Below are 15933 nucleotides of genomic sequence, written 5' to 3' on the forward strand. Positions count from 1 at the left end.
GCTTCCATTGCTGTCCATCTACAAATCTTTCCTCTCCTGCTTCCAACCTCAAAAGTCCTCAAACAGCCTCCTTCCCAAATTTCATATACAGGACTGCCCCCTGGATTTAGCGTTTCAACTGGTTCCTGCCCTCCTACCTCGACTAACGTTTCCTCCCCTTGTCCAATCACTTCCCATCCATACCCATGAATCTTCCAATGTGCTTTGTCATTAACTAATGGTTTCCAATTGCCTGTTCCTTACCAGGGACATGCAATTTCTCTACACTTTCATCCCACACCAGCAGGATCTCAAGGGGCACTACTCTGTCGGTAAAAGGAGACCCAGTCAGTCTCTCTCGCTCTATTGGCACCTCTTCTGTCTGGCTGCACTTATTCTCACATTGAACAACATCTGCTACGCCAACTCATTACCTCCCAATAAAAAGTGTTGCATTGGATACTGTTATCGAGTGTTATTATGCATCTTTTTATTTAAATCCATTGCTGTCATCAGCAAGTGATATGACATTTGTTGTTACCTGTATATATTTGTATTTAAATGTTGTTAGTTCTAATTCTATTCTGTTACTGTTATTTCGATGTTCAACTAGCTGCTCCTGTTTGAGTCTATACTGTATTTTAAACTTTGTTATTTTTAAGATTTAAAGATGAATTAAATAAACTTTATTAACAACATCTTATGGTGGTCAAGTTACCACATCATTTTGATGACGAGAATAAAAAGAAATGAGAGTTTCAGCATGCACAAAACAAAGTTTTACTAAGTTTACCGATGGAAGACAAGTTAGCAGCACCATGGCTACACTTGGGTCTATCAGTGAGTTTGTGGAAGAGAACAAGAACTGGACTGAACATATGAAAAGGTTGGAACTTTTTCTTGGCAAATGGGATCACAGACGAGGCTAGAAATTGCTCAATTCCGAGTTTATGTGGGATGAAGACTGACAAGCTAGTGAGCAATTTAGCTACACTACGGAAACTGGGGACATTTCCTTTGCAAATTTAGTTACACCCATTCAATAGGATCTTATGTGGGACAAACAGGAGTTAAGTGTGCAGGATGGTTGCATACTGTGGAGTTCTTACAACCGATCGTTTGCAAGTAATGGATGAAATTAATGAGGATCTCCCAGGTGCCTCTTGAATTGAGTCTAGCCGGGTTGTACATTTGATGGCCTAATACGAAGCAGGATTTTTAAAACATATTTTTACTAAGGCATTTATATAAACAGTAAATACATAAACAAGAGGACGAACAAATAGGAACATAATAAATAACTAGTAATCAACACCCAAAGCCCCCCGTCCTGCCTTCCCCTTTATTTCCCCTCTCCCTCCCTCTGCTGACACTCAATCCTTCTTGAAGAAGTCGATGAATGGCTTCCACCTTCGGGCAAATCCATTGACAGACCCTCTCAAGACAAAAACTTGATTTTTTTCCAACGTCAGGAACTCCGCCAGGTTGCTCATCCACAGACCTGACTTTGTTGGCTCCGGGTCCCTCCAGCCAAGCAAAATCTGTGTCCGGGCTATTAGGGAGGCAAAGGCCAGGACAACGGCCTCCCTCGTCCCCTGGACTCCTGGGTCTTCCGACACTCCAAATATCATCACTTCTGGACTCAGGACCACCTTCATCCTCAACACCGTGAACATTATGTCCGTGAATCCCTGCCAGAACCCCTTCACGCTTTGGACACACCCAGAACATGTGAACATGGTTTGCAGGCCTCACTGCGCACTGCCCACACCTATTCTCTACACCCTCAAAAAATCTACTTATCCTAGCCACCATCATGTGCGCCCTGTGAACTACCTTAAACTGGATAAGGCTAAGTGTGGCACATGAAGAGGAAGCATTCATCTTCTGCAGAGCCTTCTCCCACATCCCGGCCTCCATTTCCCCACAGTCCCTCTTGCCATTTCTGTTGGACTTCTCCTATCGGCGCTCCCTGCATCAGCTCCTTATAAATCTCAGACACCTTACCCTCACCCACTCCTTCCCTCAATAACACCTTATCCTGCAACCACATGGGTGGCAAACCATGAAAGGACAGTACCTGCTTCCTCACAAAGTCCCGAACCTATAAGTATCTTAATCCATTTCCGCTGGGCAGCTCATACTCCTCCTCCAGGTTCTCTAAACTCATAATAATAATCTTTATTATTGTCACAAGTAGGCTTACATTAACACTGCAATGAAGTTACTGTGAAAAGTTGCCCTCCACAAACAGGTCTCCAAACCACTCGATCCGTGCCTGCATCCACCCCCGAAACCTCACGTCCAGCCTCCCCGGTTAAATCTGTGATTGTCACAGATCGGTGCCTCCACCGAGACACCTTCCAATCTCATATGCTGCAGTCACTGCCCCCATACCCTCAGGGCTACCACCACTTGGCTCGTGGACTATCTGGTTGGTGAGAACGGTAGAGGCACCGTCAACAGTGCTCCAACTCGCTCCCCTACAAGAGTACAAGAGGCCGCCTCCATCCGTCCCCACCTCTACTACCCACTATCTAACCATAGTTATATGAGCTGCCCAATAATAGTTCATTATATTTGGCAAGTCCAGCCCACACCCCCCCCTTCCAACAACACCGTCTTAACCAGTGGGGTTTTCCCCGCCCACTCAAATGCTGAAATCAAAGTGTTGACCTTCTTAAAAATGATTTTGGGACCAAGATTGGGAGGCTCTGAAAGACCAATAAGAGCCTTGGCAGCACCGTCATTTTCACCATCTGCACCTGCCCCGCCAGCGACAATAGATCCCACCTCTCAGTCTTCCTTCATCTGCCCCACCAAACTCAGCTTATGCAACTGCGCCCATCCCCACACCACCTGAATGCTCAAGTATCTGAAGCTCCCCCACCACCACTTTGAACAGCAACTCTCTCAACCTCTTCTGCCACCTGGCCTCAATCAGGAACACGTCACTCTTCCCCATATTTACTTTGTATCCGGAAAACCAGCCAAACTCCTCCAGGATAATCCTGATTCCCCCAATAGGTCAGAGATATACAGCAACAGATGGTCTGCATACCACGAGACCCCGTGCTCAACCCCCACACAATCCCTCTCCAACTCCTCGACACTCTAAGCGCCATTTCCAGTGGCTCTATTGCTAAGGCAAAAAGCAATGGGCAGAGCAAGCACTCCTCCCTTGTCCCACAATGTAATCTGAAGTACCCCGAGCTCACCCGATTTGTTCGCACGTTTGCTACCGCCACCTTGTACAGCAGCCGGACCCAGCCCACAAATCCCTGCCGAACCCAAACTGTTCTAACACTTCCCAGATACTCCCACTCCACCCGATAGAAAGCGTTCTCTGCATCCATTGACACCTCCACACCCTGCTCCTCTGGGGGCATCATTATCATGTTCAATAACTTCCTAACATTCGCCGACAATTGCCTCCCCATTACTAACGCCGCCTGGTCTTCCCTCATCATCCCTGGCACACTGGCCTCTTGATCTTTTTCTTTCTTCAGTATTGGGGATATGGACGCCTGCGATAAATGTAGGGGGGAGCTCCCCCTTTTCCCTCGCCTCATTATATGCCCTCACCAACAGAGGCCCCAGGTCCCCCCAAAATTTCTTACAAATTCTACAGAGAACCCATCCCTGCCTGCATTGCCCCCATACTCTCCATCACCTCCACCAGTCCAATGGGGCCCCCCAGCCCCTCCACCAGCTCCTCCTCCACCGTGAGGAACTCCAATCCATCCAGGAACTGCGTATTTCCCCCCTATGGCCGGGGCTCACATTCATAAAGTGTCCTGTAGAACTTCTCAAATACCCAACTCACCCCCACCGGATCCAGTACCACTCTTCCCATCCCGCCCTTCTTCCTTCCAATCTTCCTCACCGCTTCCCGCTTCCCAGGTTGGTGGGCCAGCATCCTACTAGCCTTCTCCCGTACTCATACACTGCCCCTCTGGCCGTCTAAAGCTGCCCTACTGCCTACCCAGTGGACACCAGCCCAAACTCCATTTGGAGCTCGTCTCTCCTTCAACAACCCTGCCTCCAGGGCCTCTCGAGTATCTCCTGTCCACCTGCAAAATCTGCTCCAATAGACGTGCCATCTCTGCTCGTTCCTCCTTTTCGCTGTGCGCCTGGAACAAAATAACCCCCCCCCCCGGCCATGAGCGCCTCCCATAGCGTGGCGGCCGAGACTTTCCCTGTATCATTCACTTCCACATACCCCCCAGATAGCAACCCTCACCTGCTTGTACACCTCCTCATCCGCCAGTAGCCCCACATCCAAACTTCACTGTGGGCGCAGTGCCTCCCCCCCCCCCGGTGGTGTACTCGCAAATCTACCCAGCGCTGCGCATGGTCAGAAACCACGATCGCTGAGTACCCAGAGTCGTCGACCCCCACCAGCAGCGTATTGTCCACCGTGAAAAAAAATCACCGGTATCCCCTCCAGCTTCCCACTTACTTCGGTTAGCTGAGGTCTGTATAAAAGACAGACAGACAGCGCACACAGTAAGCTAGCACTTTTCCAGGAGTCACATCCGGAGTGAGATTCATCCAGAGTGGGGATTGAAACTTGGTAATTTGGTGCAGAGGTAATTTGATGCAGAGTGTGAGGAGGTGCTTTTTAACCCTGGTAAGTGACTGGTAAGTAGTCTCTCTTTTTCTTTTCATTGTCTAATTTATTTATTTTTATTTTGAAATTCTAGTTGTTTAAGTTTACCAAGGGTTTAAGACATGGCAGGAGATCCCAGACCCGTGTCATGCTCCTCGTGTGCGATGTGGTAGCTCAGGGACACGTCCACTGTCCCTGGCTCCTTCACGTGCAAGAAGTGTGTTCCGTTGCAGCTCTTGTTAGACCGCTTGACGGCTCTGGAGCTGCGGATGGACTCACTTTGGAGCATCCGCGATGCTGAGGAGGTCGTGGATAGCACGTTTAGCGAGTTGGTCACACCGCAGGTGAAGGCTACTGAGGGAGATAGAAAATGGGTGACCAAAAGAAAGAGCAAGAGTAGGAAGACAGTGCAGGTGTCCCATGCGGTCATCTCCCTGCAAAACAGATATACCGCTTTGGATACTGTTGAGGGAGATGGCTCACCAGGGGAAGGCAGCAGCAGCCAGGTTCATGGCACCGTGGCTGGCTCTGCTGCACAGCAGGGCAGGAAGAAAAATGGCAGGGCTATAGTGATAGGGGACTCGATCGTAAGGGGAATAGACAGGCGGTTCTGTGGGCGCAATCGAGACTCCAGGATGGTATGTTGCCTCCCTGGTGCAAGGGTCAAGGATGTCTCGGAGCGGCTGCAGGACATTCTGGGGGGGGGGGGGGGGGGGGTGGTGTGAACAGCCAGCTGTCGTGGTGCACATAGGCACCAACGATATAGGTAAAAAACGGGATGAGGTCCTACAAGCGGAATTCAGGGAGTTAGGAGTTAAACTAAAAAGTAGGACCTCAAAGGTAGTAATCTCAGGATTGCTACCAGTGCCACGAGCTAGTCAGAGTAGGATTGTCAGGATAGATAGGATGAATGCGTGGCTCGAGAGATGGTGCAAGAGGGAGGGATTCAAATTCCTGGGGCATTGGGACCGGTACAAACCGGACGGTCTGCACCTGGGCAGGACTGGAACCGATGTCCTAGGGGGGGTGTTTGCTAGAGCTGTTGGGGAGGGTTTAAAATAATGTGGCAGGGGGATGGGAACCGATGCAAGAAGTTGGAAGGTAGTAAAACAGGGACAGAAGCAAAAGGAAGTAAGGGGAAAAGTGCAAGGCAGAGAAGACATAGTCAAAAATCTAAAAGGGCGACAGTACAAGGTACAGTGACTGAGGGGAGCTCAGTGAATAGGCCCAGTAATATCAAAAGGAATAAAACTGGAGATGTTAAGATTCAAAACAGAGGTAAAAAAACCAACATAAGTGTACTTTACCTGAATGCTCGTAGTATTCGGAATAAAGTAAATGAGTTGATGGCACAAATCATCGTAAATGACTATGATTTAGTGGCCATTACTGAAACATGGTTAAAGGATGGTCACGACTGGGAGTTAAATATCAGAGGGTGTCAAACTATTCGGAAGGACAGAGTGGATGGTAAGGGAGGTGGTGTTGCTCTGTTATTTAAGGATGACATCCGGGCAATAGTAAGGGATGACATCGGTGCTATGGAGGATAAGGTTGAATCCATTTGGGTGGAAATCAGGAATAGTAAGGCGAAAAAGTCACTGATAGGAGTAGTCTATCGGCCACCAAATAGTAACGATATGGTGGGGCAGGCAATAAACAAAGAAATAACCGATGCATGTAGAAATGGTACAGCAGTTATCATGGGGGATTTTAATCTACATGTCGATTGGTTTAACCAGGTCGGTCAAGGCAACCTTGAGGAGGAGTTTATAGAATGTATCCGCGATAGCTTCCTAGAACAGTATGTAATGGAACCTACGAGGGAACAAGCGGTCCTAGATCTTGTCCTGTGTAATGAGACAGGATTGATTCATGATCTCATAGTTAGGGATCCTCTCGGAAGGAGCGATCACAATATGGTGGAATTTAAAATACAGATGGAGGGTGAGAAAGTAAAATCAAATACTAGTGTTTTGTGTTTAAACAAAGGAGATTACAAGGGGATGAGAGAAGAACTAGCTAAGGTAGACTGGGAGCTAAGACTTTATGGTGGAACAGTTGAGGAACAGTGGAGAACCTTCCAAGCGATTTTTCACACTGCTCAGCAAAGGTTTATACCAACAAAAAGGAAGGACGGAAGAAAGAGGGAAAATCGACCGTGGATATCTAAGGAAATAAGGGAGAGTATCAAATTGAAGGAAAAAGCATATAAAGTGGCAAAGATTGCTGGGAGATTAGAGGACTGGGAAATCTTTAGGGGGCAACAGAAAGCTACTAAAAAAAGCTATAAAGAAGAGTAAGATAGAGTATGAGAGTAAACTTGCTCAGAATATAAAAACAGACAGTAAAAGTTTTTACAAATATATAAGACAAAAAAGAGTGGCTAAGGTAAATATTGGTCCTTTAGAGGATGAGAAGGGAGTTTTAATCATGGGAAATGAGGAAATGGCTGAGGAACTGAACAGGTTTTTTGGGTCGGTCTTCGCAGTGGAAGACACAAATAACATGCCAGCGACTGATAGAAATGAGGCTATGACAGGTGAGGACCTTGAGAGGATTGTTATCACTAAGGAGGGAGTGATGGGCAAGCTAATGGGGCTAAAGGTAGACAAGTCTCCTGGCCCTGATGGAATGCATCCCAGAGTGCTAAAAGAGATGGCTAGGGAAATTGCAGATGCACTAGTGATAATTTACCGAAATTCACTAGACTCTGGGGTGGTCCCGGTGGATTGGAAATTAGCAAACGTGACGCCACTGTTTAAAAAAGGAGGTAGGCAGAAAGCAGGAAATTATAGGCCAGTGAGCTTAACTTCGGTAGTAGGGAAGATGCTGGAATCTATCATCAAGGAAGAAATTGCGAGGTATCTGGATAGAAATTGTCCCATTGGGCAGACGCAGCATGGGTTCGTAAGGGGCAGGTCATGCCTAACTAATTTAGTGGAATTTTTTGAGGACATTACCAGTGCAGTAGATAACGGGGAGCCGATGGATGTGGTATATCTGGATTTCCAGAAAGCCTTTGACAAGGTGCCACACAAAAGGTTGCTGCATAAGATAAAGATGCATGGCATGAAGGGTAAAAGTAGTAGCATGGATAGAGGATTGGTTAATTAATAGAAAGCAAAGAGTTGGGATAAATGGGTGTTTCTCTGGTTGGCAATCAGTAGCTAGTGGTGTCCCTCAGGGATCCGTATTGGGCCCACAATTGTTCACAATTTACATAGATAATTTGGAGTTGGGGACAAGGGCAATGTGTCCAAGTTTGCGGATGACACTAAGATGAGTGGTAAAGCGAAAAGTGCAGAGGATACTGGAAGTCTGCAGAGGGATTTGGATAGGTTAAGTGAATGGGCTAGGGTCTGGCAGATGGAATACAATGTTGACAAATGTGAGGTTATCCATTTTGGTAGGAATAACAGCAAACGGGATTATTATTTAAACGATAAAATATTAAAGCATGCCGCTGTTCAGAGAGACTTGGGTGTGCATGAGTCACAGAAGGTTGGTTTACAAGTGCAACAGGTGATTAAGAAGGCAAATGGAATTTTGTCCTTCATTGCTAGAGAGATGGAGTTTAAGACTAGGGAGGTTATGTTGCAATTGTATAAGGTGTTAGTGCGGCCACACCTGGAGTATTGTGTTCAGTTTTGGTCTCCTTACTTGAGAAAGGACGTACTGGCGCTGGAGGGTGTGCAGAGGAGATTCACTAGGTTAATCCCAGAGCTGAAGGGGTTGGATTATGAGGAGAGGTTGAGTAGACTGGGACTGTACTCGTTGGAATTTAGAAGGATGAGGGGGGATATAGAAACATTAAAAATTATGAAGGGAATAGATAGGATAGATGCGGGCAGGTTGTTTCCACTGGCGGGTGACAGCAGAACTAGGGGACATAGCCTCAAAATAAGGGGAAGTAGATTTAGGACTGAGTTTAGGAGGAACTTCTTCACCCAAAGGGTTGGGAATCTATGGAATTCCTTGCCCAGTGAAGCAGTTGAGGCTCCTTCATTACATGTTTTTAAGGTAACGATAGATAGTTTTTTGAAGAATAAAGGGATTAAGGGTTATGGTGTTCGGGTCGGAAAGTGGAGCTGAGTCCACAAAAGATCAGCCATGATCTAATTGAATGGCGGAGCAGGCTCGAGGGGCCAGATGGCTTACTCCTGCTCCTAGTTCTTATGTTACTATTATAAACCCCCTTCCCCGTGTCAGCCACAATGTTTCCCACTCTGAATGCCACCCGCTTGTTTACCAGCACCGCTACACCCTCACCTTCATGTCCAAACCAGAGTGAAAGACCTGCCCTACCCACCCTTTCCTTAACCTTGTCTGATTCCCGATCTTCAAATGTGTTTCTTATAAAAAAGCCATGTCCGCCTTCAAGCTCAAGCGCACGAACATGTGACCATTTGACTGGCCCATTCAGCCCTCTCACATTCCATGTGACCTCACCTGCTGATCAACCATATCCTTTTTTGGGCCAGCCCTGGCCCGTGTCAAACGACCCTCCAGGCTCACCCTCTGATGCCCACCGTCATCATTCCTTTTCTTACTGCGCCACAGCAGCCACATGTTTCTCATCAGTGCTGCCCTTCCCCAAACAAAACAACAACACCAACTCCCTTCTCTACTCTTAACGACCTGGCCACCCCCCAACTGCGCTCCTGTTAGCTAGCTAGCCTGGCAGCCCCCTCCCAAGGCCACTGAGCTTCCCACTGATTTCCCTCCCTCCTGCTCTCACACCTCCATGGAACAAACAACAAAGAAACAGAAAAAAGGTGCACTCACCCTCGACACTTCCCAAGCATCCTGCCACCAAACCTAACAAAACATCTCACAGGAGAAAAGTTCTTCAACAACCATCAAAACGAAAAGACAGAAAAAGCAAACATCTCCTCACTCCTACTACGAAGTTCAGTGTCCTTCTCCATGGTCTCTTTAAAAATTCCATTGCCTCGTAAGGTGTTCCGAAATAGTGTTCACGGCTGTTAAAAGTCACTGTGAACTGGACTCCAACGAGGCAAGCTGCTTCTGGTGCTCCTCCGCCGTCTCCTCCACTTTCCGAATAGCCTGGCCCTGGGACTCCATCCGGTTGATTCCCGCTTTTAGCGGTTCCACCACCTTGGCTAAGTCCTCCTGGGCTTCCCTCCTCTGCCGGCTGAACTTCTTGTTCATGAAGTCCACCAGAAGCTCCGTTGACCACTGGGCGAGCAGGACATGCCCTTTACCCATCACCATCTTGACCTGCGACGCACAAAGATTCTCCTGCTCCAACTGCTCCCTTCTTTTCGCCCCACCTCTGGTCCGTGGATCCATCCACCAGCCACACCAGCGGAGTTCAGCTTTCTTCAGTCACTCCTGATTCTTTTTTCACCTAAACATCCACCAGAGAAGCAGGGAAAAGGTCTGAAAAAAAAAAAGCTTCGAGCGGGAGCTGCCAAATGGGCACTCACTCTATGGCCGCCACTGCAAGTCTGAACCAGGATTTGAAGAAATCCTGTTCTGCATATCAATCCAACCAGATGATTGTGCCACCAGTACCATTACATCTTGGGAAGTGGCCTGATCATTCTTTGTCGAGAATTCAGGTGGATTTTGCAGGTCTTTTCATGAGTCACATGTTTTGAGTCACATTGTGGATACACATTCTAAATGTCTAGACGTACACATCGTGAGCAACATTTCAGCTCCCATTACCGTAGAGAAGCTATGCCAAGTCTTTGGAACTCATGGGTTAATCGATTCTCCCGTTTCTGATAATGATACAAGAGTTAATGCAAAGGAGCGGAATGCGCCGCGTGCATACAGTGCCTTTTCACCCAGCTTCAAATGGATTGGCAGAGCAAGTTGTTCAGACATTGAAGGAAGGATTGAAGAGGATGGCAGGTGATACTTTAGGAACCAAACTCGAGGTTCTTATTTCAATATCGCATCACACCACAAATAACTACGGAATCTCACCAGCTGAATTATTGATGGTTAGAAGACCAAAGTCTCAGTTGGATCAGCTAGATCCAAATGTCAAAGCAAAAGTGGGAAGGAGACAAGAAAAGCAGGAGACACATGATTATCAGCGGTTAGCACTGGGACTGTGGCGCTGAGGACCTGGGTTCGAATCTCAGCCCTGGGTCACTGTCCATGTGGAGTTTGCACATTCTCCCCATGTCTGTGTGGGTTTTATCCCTACAATCCAAAGATGTGCAGGTTAGGTGGATTGGCCACGCTAAAGTGCCCCTTAATTGAAAAAAAAACTCGAAACCTATAAAAAAAAGTTATAGCATTTCATCCTGAATTGATTAATGATCAAAATGGCAAGACAACGTGTGAACGTTTATTTACTGAATTCTGAAAGTGACCTCATATATAATCACCTGACATGCTGGATCACAAGTTTGTTCATCGGTTTAAAAAAGGCACGAGCTGTAACAAACTGCAGTACTCAACTTAGAACCTCAAATCATGATTTGGGGGGGGGGGGGGTGCAAAAGATGAATGACAATGGAGAATTTTGGGTCGCACAGATTTGTGATGTGCGGTTGAATCAGGAAATTAAATGTTACAATTAGGACGCTCTGGTCACTTGTACTATTTTGTTTGGAATTAACTCAACAATAAGTTAGAGACAAAGATATATATATATATATATTATATATATATTTTCATACAATCTTATACAGCTAGGAACCTGGGTTCTAACAATGGCATTTAATGCAGCAAGACTTCAAAGCAGCATACTTCTCATAGAAATCATTCGCAAGTGCGCTAAACATCAAAAAAAACACACACACCAACATGACTAGTAAATTATAAAGGTATAACTCTGATGGATCAGAGATATAGAAAAATGCTAATGCACCCAGCAACTACTTAGTGTGCTGGTGCCGCAATTGCAGTTATCCCACACATAAATGTTCCCAGTTTTGAGCCCAAAGTGAATCGGTAATGGTGGGTAAATAAACAATTTGAAAGCCTAAACAGCATTTCATCCCAGTAGTTCCCACTTATCTAGTTACAACCTCAAAAAGCTCTTAATAGATTTGCCAAGTAAATGTTTCTTTGATAAAACCATGTTGACACCGCCCAATCATAATATTTTCTTATTGCCCGTTACCTTGTCCCTGATAAAATTCTAGCATTGTTCTTGATACTGATGTTGGACTTACTACTTTTGTTTCTTTCATGGGATTCTAACGCTGCTATTAAGCTCAATAAGGTGGTGGACCACTTTGTTTAACCGCTGCACCTGGTGTAGCTACACCTACAGTGCTGTTTGGAAGGGAATTCCAGGATTTTGCCGTAAAGACAGTGAAGACAATATGTTTCCATGCCAGGATGGTTTGTGGTTTGAAGGGAAACTTGCATATGGTGATGCTTTCATGTGTCTGCTGACCATGAACTTTTTGGTTTGTGGTTTCCAAACTCTTGTTGCGAGAGGGCCTTTCCTCAGAAACTGCCATTTCCTTCACCCCATCTTAATTTCCCCTGTCTCTAAGGGAACCATGTGTACTTTGGTAAAAGGACAAAAAAATCTTTGATTTTTAGTTAATGGAGGTGAAAAAGTTTTAAAATTATGCAATAAAATAATCTCAGATATAATCATGCCACGTGAGAACTCCTCGAATCATGAACACATAAATTATTACATAGAATGTATAATTCTTATGCTAGTGGAACACACTTTGAAAAAACACACTTTTAATTGTAATCTTTGGATACCTAATAACAATGATTTAAATACATTCAGGAAAGACAAACCAAAATGTGATATTGATGGTTATTCTACAATAGTAGTTATTCTCCAACAAGAAAGATACTCTGTCAGGGAATATTACAGCACAAATCTGAATGAAACCAATGAAATTTCATTTTGATCTCAAATGTTTAGTTTCAGCTTGCAGAAAGAATCCACAGCTTCAGATCAGGACAATACTGCCTTACATTTGATACTTCTTTGTTACAAGTGCAAAATGCACTTTTCTACCCTATCATTTAAGGAATGATTAACTTGGTTTAAAGGACAGCCATGTATTATGACAATTCAGACCCATTACACAATCTGCAACCAGGCTTCTACAATAATCTCTTGAATTGTATTTAAACATAAGTATTTTGTATGAAGTATTTTGCATACAGTGCTGAAATGTATGGGCATTGTTCTGAAATAGTTCATTACGTTAGGCTTATGTAATGTAGCCATGATGTAGAGATGCCGGCGTTGGACTGGGGTGAGCACAGTAAGAAGTCTTACAACGCCTGAGGAAGGAGCAGTGCTCTGAAAGCTAGTGATTTGAAACAAACCTGTTGGACTTTAACCAGGTGTTGCAAGGCTTCTTACTATGATAATGTAGGGAATAGATCACTTTCCAATCAACAGTTTGTTCCAATTAAATGGATCAGGGAGGACCGGGGGCAGGGTCACAATTTTAAGTTGGAGACTATCTAGATGCCAGGTGGTTGTTCCACTTTTCCAGGGAATAGTGGGCCTTTGTAACAAACTGCTAACCTGTTCAATGGATGATGATTTGCTGAAATTGTTTGAGAGCAGCACCTGTTGTTTTTCTTCATTTGTTTCCGAGATGTGGGTGCAGTTTCAAGGCCAGCATTTGTTGTCCATCCCCATTGTCATGAAGGTGTCAGGGTTGAGCTGCCTTTTTGAACTGCTGCAGTTGGTAAAGTACTTCCATAATGGTGTTAAGTGTGGAATTTCAGAATTCTTGATCCAGTAACAATGAAGAAACAGTGATAACGCTTCCAAGTAAGATTGGTGTGCAACTTGGGGAGTGCTTGCAAGTGGCGGTCATGTTCATTTTGACTGTCAGTCATTCTAAGTAGCTGAGGGTTTGGGAATGGTTGTCAAATGAGCTTGGCAAGTGCTGTGATGCATTTTATAGATAGCATAGTACAGACATGGTTAGTAATAATGGAGGGAGTTAATATTTAAGATGGTGGATGGGGTGCCAAACAGGTTACTTTGTTCAGGATAATGTCAAGCTCGAGTGCTTTTGGAGCTGCACTCATCCAGGCAAGTGGAGATAATTGAATCACACTCCTAATTTGTGCCTTACTGATGTCAGACAGGCTTTGGGAAGTCAGAGGTGGCCTGCTCTTGTAGCCACACTATTAGTTCGCTTGTTCAAGTTAGGGTTTTGGTCAGTGGTGGCTGCCAGAGTGTTAATGGTTGGTATACAGCAATGGTAATGCCACTGACTGTCAAGAGAAGCTGGTTTCTTGTGGAAATGGTCATTGTCTAGCATTTGTAAAGCATAAATAGTTACTTGCCACTCATCAGTTCAAGCTGAATGTTGTCCAGGTCTTGCTGCATGCATGTATGCTCTGCTTCATTATGAGAATTTATGAATGGGACTGAACACTCTGCAATGTCAGCACACATTCCTGCATCAGTCATTATGATAGAGAAGGTCATTGATGAATGTCAAGTTGTTTGGGCTTAGGGTTCTGCCTCGAGGAGTTGCTGCAATGATGCAATGATCAACGTCTTTTGCATTAGTTATGGCAGCAATGGTAAGATTTCTGATTTTCATTGACTTCAATTTTGCTTGGGGTGCTTGATACCACACTCATCAAATGTTGACTTGATGTCAAGGAAACCACTCTCTCCTCATCTCTAGAATTCAGTTATTTTGCCCTTGTTTGGAGGAAGGTTATATTGAGGTCTAGAGCCACGAGGTCCTGGTAGAATGAAGCAAGCATTGATGAGCAAGTTATTGGTGAAGTTTGATAGCACTGCTGACACCATGCATTGTTTTGCTGATGGTTGAGAGTGATATTATGGGGTGGTAATTTGTTGGATTGAAAAAGGACATACGCGGGTAATGTTCCAATTTATCGTGTAGATGTCAAGTGTTGTATCTATACTGAAACAGCTTGGCTAGAGGTACAACTAATTGTGATGCACATGTTTTCCGCTGGATCTTTTCAGGGCCCAAAACTTTGCTGTATCCAGTATGCTCAGCGGTATCATATTGCATGGAGTGAAATGAATTTGCTAAAGACAGGCTTGTGTTGGTAGGGACTTCAGGTGGTCAAGATGATCTAGTTATAATTTCTGGCTGAAGGTGGCTGCAAATGCTTCAGTTTTGTCTTTTGCAAGTACTGAGCTCTGCCATCATTGAGGAGGGGATATTCACAAAGTTTCCTCATGCTGTTAGCTCTTTAATTGGTTGGGACTCACATTAACTCTTACAAAAGGTAGATACCTCAGGGAATTCAGAACCAGAGTGATCATCTGCTCTCGAACTAATTGCCCAGATGGGTCATAGAGTATTCTTCCCCAAACTGTCCTGGGTTCTTTAAATCTAGTTTCTCACCTCTCACATGCATATGACATGTCTTATGGTGGGGTGGGAACTTAAATAATGCAATAGATAAAGTAATGGATTAGTGTGGGGCAGGTTGAATGAAGCAGAATCACATTACCTGTTCATCTTTCTTTGTGAATTCATACAATTAAGTTTCACTGCAGAAGCTTAAGCTTACAGGACATACATTTTTTATGATGATTGAAAGATCATGTGCAGCTTCCAAACTTTCAGAGTTATTCTACTTTTACCCTTCGTTAAAAGAGCTGTTGTAGCAATATTATCCTGTGTGCTTTAATTAATTGAATACGGTAGCAGCAAAGGATACCCAAGTCAGGACAGCTTTCAAGACAACAGTGCGTTAAGAACGATAAGTGATAGAAAGCTCATATATCTGACAAATGAACTAAACTGTATAGTAAAGGCAAAGCCTAATGTGAGAGAAAAAGTTCAATATATTCTCAGGAAGAAACAGAGGCAAGGATGGATACACACAAGCTAGATTGAAAAAATACTGTACTGCACTCTGAACTGAAAGATAGCCACCAGAAAACAGAGTTAAAAAAAAAAAAATCATTCTGTTCTACTCCTAATCTATTTTCTACTTTGCTTATATACAATGATTTCTGACAAAAATGCAATTAGAAGATTATTTGTCTATTAAAAATTGGCTATCCAAAAAGAGCAAGAATGTTAACAGCAAATGGAATTCTAAATTATAATTTACCAATTTTCCAATAAGAAACAAGCAAATATTGGCACATATCCCATGGCCTAATCACCAAACATGTATATTAATATTTTTTACAAGTGAATAAATCATGCATACCTGTTAAAAATCCACCAGCAACAAAAGTTGTATTTTTGTCGTAGTCTACATGCAAGCTGATAGGTTTGTTAGGGTCTGGTACTACATTCAATCTGATCACTGGACCATCCACTGCACTTTTATTAATGACGGCTTTAGTTTGCAATGTGTATTTTCCCCTGAAATACAAAATGTATACCCATACAGTGCAACCC

At 44.5% G+C, this 15933-nt stretch overlaps 1 protein-coding gene across 3 annotated transcripts in view; it reads right to left on the reverse strand.

The window, feature by feature from the left end:
- The window catches only part of smchd1 (structural maintenance of chromosomes flexible hinge domain containing 1), a 217226-nt gene that overhangs the window by 62395 nt on the left and 138898 nt on the right, over nucleotides 1-15933 (reverse strand). For all 3 annotated transcript variants that reach the window (XM_038809195.1, XM_038809194.1, XM_038809196.1), the window contains one exon: nucleotides 15740-15897. In XM_038809195.1, coding sequence (XP_038665123.1) covers nucleotides 15740-15897 — 158 coding nt within the window. The remainder of the gene's footprint in view (nucleotides 1-15739; nucleotides 15898-15933) is intronic.

Source organism: Scyliorhinus canicula, chromosome 10, assembly GCF_902713615.1.
Source record: "Scyliorhinus canicula chromosome 10, sScyCan1.1, whole genome shotgun sequence".
Lineage (NCBI taxonomy): Eukaryota > Metazoa > Chordata > Chondrichthyes > Carcharhiniformes > Scyliorhinidae > Scyliorhinus > Scyliorhinus canicula.